Source organism: Solanum tuberosum, unplaced genomic scaffold, assembly GCF_000226075.1.
Source record: "Solanum tuberosum cultivar DM 1-3 516 R44 unplaced genomic scaffold, SolTub_3.0 scf00005, whole genome shotgun sequence".
NCBI classification, from domain to species: Eukaryota; Viridiplantae; Streptophyta; class Magnoliopsida; order Solanales; family Solanaceae; genus Solanum; species Solanum tuberosum.
This window is the reverse complement of record NW_006238931.1, coordinates 531,739-539,820: the sequence shown is the minus strand read 5'-3', so window position 1 is coordinate 539,820 and position 8,082 is coordinate 531,739. Positions and strand designations below refer to the sequence as shown.

The window sequence follows — 8,082 nt, the reverse complement described above, 5'->3', positions numbered from 1 at the left end:
AAATTATTTCATTAATGATAAAAAATAAAAAATAAAAAAATTATTTCTAATTATAATAAGATAACATTCTTTTTTAGACGAATTAAAAAGAAAAATATGCACATAAAATTGGACAGAGGGGGTAGTACTTTTTTAAAGGGGAAATTATGTAGAATAACAATCATTTAGCCTATATTAGGTACTATCGCTATAGTTTAATAAAATTGTAATTCGCGGCAATAGTTTTTCAATTCTTGCTATTCACTTGATTTGTATAATTCGCTCGATTTATATAAATCCAAAATTTGAGTAATTCAGTTCCTGATTGTATAAATCCATAATTTTGTATATGCTTACCCTAACTATTTATATACGATTTATGGAAAAAAATCGTAATTAGTTACCCTATTTGTATATTGGCAAGCAAAATATACATACGGTGTTTTGAAAAATTCCTACACATATAAATACATAATTTGAATATACTTACCTTATTAGTATATTCGCAAGCGAAATATATAAACGAGTAGAAATATATACAAACGTAGCCTTCAGAGCAAACAAAAATATAGTTATAGAGCGCAATTATTGAAACTATAGCTATAAACTTTATTATGTCTATTATTTATGAAATTTTCTCTTTTTTAAACTAGTAGCAAATATGATGGCTGATTGAGTGGATGAATTTATATGGCATAACAAGAGTCTAAAATTATATAGGGCAAACCTAAAAATTGTAGTGTAAATGCTGCCTTGAAATTTAAATGTACTATTCCCATCTAAGTGTCTGTTGGTGAAAGTAGGTGAGGGATTGAAATGACATGGTGATAAGTGATAAGGCCAAATAATGATTTTTCATTTGACCAAATAAAGTTTACTCCAACTAGATATCACACACATCACCATCAGTACTTGAAAGTTAGCTAGCTAGTGGCATACACACTGTGATCCAACCTTCTTTAAATCAAAACACTAGGATATGCCAAGATCCATAATTAGGAGATGATGGATGATTCCTCTTGCTCTGAATACTTGCCTGAGACTCATGAAATTCTTTCATCATGGTGTCATAATTTACAAGAAGTTAATTGCCAACTTCCATTGATTCCTACTAATTCTTGTTATTTCCCTACATGGTCTCAAGAGTTTTCTGCTTCTAGGAGCCATAGTGAAGCTGAGAAAAGGCGCAGGGACAGAATCAATGCTCAGCTTTCTACCCTTAGAAAACTCATTCCCACTTCTGAAAAGGTAAATTTTTAAGATTATAACAGAAACAGTTTTTAGCGGTAATAAATATATTCATTAATAAAGAGTTGTGAATTCTTTGCTGATATTAGTTAATTGTCGTTCAATCTAATATTGCTATAGTGATTAACCGTTGAATTGAGGAAATTTTAGTGCAATGGTAAGGGGATTCTCTAGGTGACAAGTTCAAATCCACATGACTTTCAAGTATTTAATTGAGTTCATTTATATAATTTTTTTGATTTCATCACTTTTTCCATGATTGATAACGAAATAATTTGAGTTGCAGATGGATAAGGCAGGTCTACTAAGAAGTGTTGTTGAGCATGTTAAAGATCTGAAAGAAAGAGCAAAAGAAATGAGCACTGTATTGAACACTCCAAGTGACATTGATGAAGTAATAATTGAGGAAGAAGATGAAAGTTCCAATAACAACAACATACTTGTGAAGGTTTCTTTTTCCTGTGATGATCGACCTGAATTGTTCTCAGAACTAAACAGGGGTCTCAAGAACCTCAAACTAACAACTATCGAGGCTAATATAACTAGTTTGGGTGGCAGAATTAAATGCATTTTCTCCCTTCAATCCATTAATGTTGTTTGCACTACTCATTCTCTCAAACACTCTCTTAGAGTGTTGCTTGCTAGGATTGCTACTTCCCCTTCTACTCCCAATTTTCGAATCAAAAGCAAGAGGCAGAGGTTCTTCTTGCTTGCTACCTAATTATTCTTATGCCAAAATTAAATTTAGCTAAAATGGATTGAATTGCTATACATTTGTATTTGGTAATATATATGAATTAGGTAGACGGTCTAAACCCCTTAATCTCTTTAAGTCAAAAAATTTAAACCTTTAAATCAGTTATAACAATATATTTTTTCAACAAATAATACAAATACAAACTCCTATTTCACAACACCTTTCATGTAAAGGGGATGAAATCTTTATAATAAATTTCTGTCCAATTTTGCTTAATAGTCATATTGATCTATTATATGTATCAATCTTATTAATGCATGTTTGAGATTTACTTTATTTTAGATATTAAGAATTTAGTTCTCATAAATCTATCTATTTATAATAGGAGAAGTAAAAAGTGTCACGTGTCAACACCACAAAAAATAGATTTTTTAAATAATTAAAATTAATTACAGGCAATAGGATTAAATAATAAATTACTATTTTATTTTTAAAATGATTTTAAAGAAGTTCTAAAAATTAAACTATAGAAAAGTTTAAATCGTTCTAAAATTTAGTGTTGTAACGTGTGTATTCCTTTTTTTGTGGAAAGATAATTTTGTGTATGCCTAAAAAAAATTTAATTAATTTTAAAAATGTCGATTTTAAAATTAAAATTATACATAATATATAAATAATGATGCTAAATTTTAGGAGCATGTAACAATGAAATACCTTATTTCAATTCAAATTCAAAAATTAACTACGATATTCTAACAAACTCTGTATCACATTATTTATTTTGATCTTCTCTTTTTTGAAATAAATAATTGATAAAAATTAATTGTAAAAATTTATTATAATTTTTAATAATAATTAATTATTATACCTAACCCGTTAGAATTTTTTAAATTCTAAATTAATTATAATTTTCAAATTAAATATATACTAATTGAACAGATCTATTTAATTATTTAAAATTTCTATAATTAAAATTACATAAATTATACAAAAACATATTTAATATTTTAAAATTATTAATTGTGTCAAAACCACAATTTTGTTGTAAATATCAAACTTTTAAAATTTTCATTTTTAAAAGTTCCATATTTAAAAGATACGTTAGAGTTTCTAACATATTTAAAAAAATGTTTTCTTTTTTTAAAATAAAAAAAATTACAGTTTTAAAAGATTAGAATTTAAAACTTACCATGACAATTTAAATGAACACGTATTATTAGTTTCCCAATTATTTAGGCATTATCTCTAATATTTGTACATAATACTCAATTATTAAATCTAAAATATAAATAACAGTTAGAACTTCTAATATAAAACACGAAAAGAAATCACAAACAAAACAACATTCTCCTATAATCATATCAAATCAAATTCTTTCCCCTCTTCAACAAAGCAACAATACAATATTTTAGTATTTAACAAAGAGAACAATTCAATTGGTGAGCCAACATGCATTCAAACACAATAAAAAATCCACAAAGAATGAATTTAATCATATGTAAGATTATTTTTTTCAATTCATTAAGTTTCAATGTATAAAAAATCTTTTTTTATTATGCAATACAATAAGATCAATTCTCTTTCTCTCAACCTAGATATTTTTCACCGGAATGGCCAATTTGGCCGCCGGCCAGCGTTTGATGAGTGAAGGCTCGCCTTTTCCACTCAACTCAAATACTTATTTCCCCATATTACACCACCACAAAGCTCCACAACCAATAACTTTGCCTAGCCCTAATTCAAAATTGCCTAACCCTGATGCGAAAGCTGGTAAGGAGGGATTACCAGCCACATGACAATATGCTGATATTCTTAAGACAAATAATGTAGTAACAATCCTTAACCCAACGGTGGAACCTATTCCTATGAAACAGCTTAGCTACAAAGATGGAATCCCACGAGTGATTTGGACGGAAGAGGAAGTGAACAGAATGAACACATTGGAAAATTTGCAATATGCAGTGGTTGGTAAGTTTTCCTATGGATGGCCAAATATTGAAGAATTGCGGCTACAAATCCCAAAACAATGCGACGTAAAAGGGGAATGCAAAATTGAATTACTACGACGTAGACACATACTGATGCGTTTCAGTAGACAAGATGACTTTATCAATATGATGTCTAAATCAAGTTACTACATACTATCGAAGGATGGATATTCATATATGATGAGACCACTTATTTATGATGCAAATTTTAGTGTTGAGGAAGAAACTACACAGGCTATGGCATGGATCTCCTTTCCAAATTTAAAGCCGACCTTCTTTGTTAAGGAATCCATATTCTCAATGGCATCAGTGGTAGGTAAACCATTACAGCTAGATATGACCAAGTTGTGCTAGGGTCAAGGTACAAGTTGATTTAATGGCAGATCTCCCTAAATTCATCGAGCTGGAGGTAGTGAATGAAGCTACTAAGACATCGAGGGTGGAGAAAGTACACATACAATATGATATGTTGCCAAAGTATTGTAAGCATTGCCGATTACAGGGACATGATGAGAATGACTGTAGAGTATTGCATCCAGAACTCAGGAAGTCAGAATTGGAGAGTGAGAACATTAAAGATATCGCAAGTGACATACAAGAGGGGCAGCCTAAAGTTCTGTTGATTAGGATAGGAAGATACTTCAAGAAGTGGCTTCCCATGAATAAAACTACAACAAAACAAAGACATGATGATAAAAAAAAAAGGGGGGGAAGAAGTTGTTAGTACATGCAATTCTTTTGCAGCATTAAATGATAAGGGCACATGCAAGAAAGGGCTGCAGTATAGTGAAGTAAATACAAGCAATACAATAAGCCTGAAAACAGATAATGGTGAAGATGATGAGGTTACAACAAAAGAAAAGGCAACACAAATGGAAGAGAAAGATCAGCAACATAGGTCCACCAAACATTGGGTCAGTAAGACCTTTGCTCAAAATAATCATATTACAGAAAATCACCAGAAGAACATAACAGATAAAGGCAAGGACATTCAAAAACATACAGGGGAGGGGAATACAATACAACAAATGGAATCAACAAAACTGAATGCAACTAACACTGGACTGGAATTAGTCCTCAGGAATGAGAATCGACATCTGGTAGCAGTTGAACAAGATGAACGAAGGCTAAAGAAAAAAGAAAGATATTTGATGTTAGCACAACAGTCAGGACCTGCACTAAGCTCAAACAGATATGTTAATACAGAGTCACCTGAAGATATTCTTGATGAACTAGCTATTTTCCAAGAGCCTCTACAAATAGTTGGGAGTGAGCAAATATTGGCAATTGAAAGTAATTCCACAAGAGATGTGAAAGTTACAGATGGAGTGGGAGAAGCGACAAGGAAGAGAGATCTGGATGTTGCCCTGCAATCAGTCATACCTGCAAAAAATCAAGTCCTATTAGTACATTACACAATCTGGTTTCCCATCAGATTACAGAAGGAGATTGCCAGGCCATATCAAAAAATTATAGGGCTGAAGATATAGAAGATTCAGAAGAAGAAAATAACACCTCCAATGAAGATCAAATAATGAAGACTGGTGGGATAAATGCTAAATCAAGTTCTAAAGGAATCAAAGGTAAAATTCATGTGGAAAGTAGACCTGTTAGGATAAATCCTAAGAGGGGTGTGAAAACAGTTTCTAAATGAAGATGAAGACTCTATTTTGGAATGAGGGATCTATAAGAACTCGAAATTCATTCCAAGGATTCAAATGCTAAACAGACATCATAATTTTGCTTTCATTGCATTAATGGAACCTTTTCTAGAAGGAAATCAAATTCACAAATATAAAAGAAGGTTGGGTATGTCCTATGCAACTCACAATCAGAATGTGAAGATATGGGTATTTGTTCAAGATCATATTCATGTTGGGGTGATTTCAAACACAGATCAACAACTGACATTGCAACTTCATTTTCAAGATACTGGAGATATTATTTTGGCTACGGTGATTTATGCAAAATGTGATGCATTAGAAAGAATCAACTTGTGGGATGATATATATAACATCAGTGTCAATTACAATATGCCCTGGTTAGTGGGGGGAGACTTTAATGTCATTATGAGTGATGAGGAGAAAACAGGGGGCCTCCCAGTATACCCCCAGGCATATGAAGATTTTTCCTTCGGCATGAATTCATGTGAATTACTGGACATCAATTTCAAGGGTAGCCCTTTTACATGGTGGAATGGCAAAATTGATGGGGAATGCATTTTTAAGAGATTGGATAGAATTATGGTGAATCAATCTTTTATCGATTTCTCAGGTAACATTGAAATGGAGCACTTGGCAAGGACTGGCTCTGACCATGCTCCTATTCTTCTAACTTGTGGTGGTCAAAGTTCATATGTGAGGAAGCCATTCAGATTCCTGAAGTTTTGGGTGGAAAAAGAAGGTTTTCTAGAAACTGTTACGGATAGTTGGAAATCAATGGATTCTACAGATGTGTTTATTAGCTTGAAACAAAAGATGAAAAACACCAAAACAGCTCTATCCAGGTGGAGTAGAGAGAATTTTGATGACATTTTCAAGCAACTAATTATCAGAGAAGAGATTGTGAGATTGAAAGAAGCTCTATTTGAAAAAAATTCTACAGCTTCTAACAGGATGATTTTGCAGCAGTCTTAGGCTAAGCTACATAAATATATTCACTATGAAGAAGATTATTGGAGACAGAAAGCAGGTTTTCAGTGGTATATTGAAGGAGATAAAAATACTAGATTCTTTCACTGTCTAGTGAATGGGAGGAGAAAGAAACTTTCGGTGATTAAAATGCTTCAGGAAGATGGGGAATGGGCTGAAGGCAATGATCAGGTGGCTGAGGAGGCAATCAAATTTTTCAAGAGTCAATTTGTTGTAGAAGATAGTGCAGAGGAGCTGACTTTGCTAAGGCATGTACCACAGTTAATTTCTGAAGGGAATAATGAGCTTATCAAAGTCTGTCCTACCAAGGAAGAGGTAAAGAAGGTAGTATTCAAACTAAATGGTAACAGTGCTAGTGGTCCTGATGGATTCACTAGCCTTTTCTTTCAAACTTGTTGGGAGATTGTTGGTGATGATGTTTTTAATGTGGTGGCTGCCTTTTTTAATGATTTTACCTTACCAAAGTCCATTACTCATACAAACTTGGTGCTTATTCCAAATAAGGATTTTGTTCAATCATTTACTGATATGAGGCCAATTAGTTTGAGTAATTTTCTTAATAAGGTGATATCTAGGATTGTACATGATAGATTGGAAAGTGTGCTTCCTTCCACTATCTCTAAAAGTCAATCAGGCTTTCTGAAGGGCAGAAATATATCTGAAAATGTCTTACTAGCTCAAGAGATTGTTTCTGATATAAGAATAAGGGGTAAGCCTGCAAATGTGGTGATCAAGTTAGACATGACAAAGGCTTATGACAGGGTAAATTGGCAATTCTTAATTAAGGTTCTAGAAAAAATGGGATTTGATAGTAATGTGGTGGATATGGTTTGGAGATTGATTGCAAATAATTGGTATTATGTCCTTATCAATGGCCAAGCTCATGGTTTCTTGCATTCATCTAGGGGTGTCAAGCAGGGGGATCCTCTTTCACCTGCTCTATTTATTTTAGCAGCTGAGGTGTTAGCTAGGGCCTTGAATGAGTTGTTTAACAGCAACGATTTTAAGGGTTTTGGAATGCCTAAGTGGAGTGATAACATTAATCATTTAGCTTATGCAGATGATACTATCATATTTGTGTCAGCTGATAGGGTATCTCTAGAGTTGGTCATGAATACATTAGAAGATTATGAAGCTCAATCTGGTCAACTAATCAACAAAGGGAAAAGTGCCTTTTCTATGTTTAATAAGGCAAATATTGCTCATGTAGATGTGGTAGAAGAGGTCACATGTTTCAGTAGAGGATCTTTTGCATTCAATTATTTGGGTTGTCCTATAGGTCATGCAAAGAAGCAGAAGATTCATTTCAAAGAATTAATCAAGAAAGTGCAAAACAAACTACAAGTGTGAAAGGGCAATTTATTATCATTTGGAGGTAAATTGGTTTTGATTCAATCTGTCCTCAATAGTATCCCTATTTATCTCCTGTGTGTAATGAATCCTCCCAGGCATGTACTCCATGATTTACATAGAATATTTGCTAGATTTCTATGGAATTTTAAAGAAAATGGGAGAAATA

The 8,082-nt window shown here is 32.6% G+C and overlaps 1 protein-coding gene across 1 annotated transcript; it reads left to right on the top strand.

The window, feature by feature from the left end:
- Positions 1–823: 823 nt before the first annotated feature.
- Positions 824–2,014, top strand: LOC102592950 (transcription factor bHLH51-like). Its single transcript, XM_006338756.2, has 2 exons — positions 824–1,227; positions 1,514–2,014. Exons 1-2 carry the CDS (start codon positions 982–984, stop codon positions 1,946–1,948), a joined length of 681 nt encoding a protein of 226 aa, XP_006338818.1. The 5' UTR covers positions 824–981; the 3' UTR covers positions 1,949–2,014.
- The last annotated feature ends 6,068 nt before the right edge of the window (positions 2,015–8,082 follow it).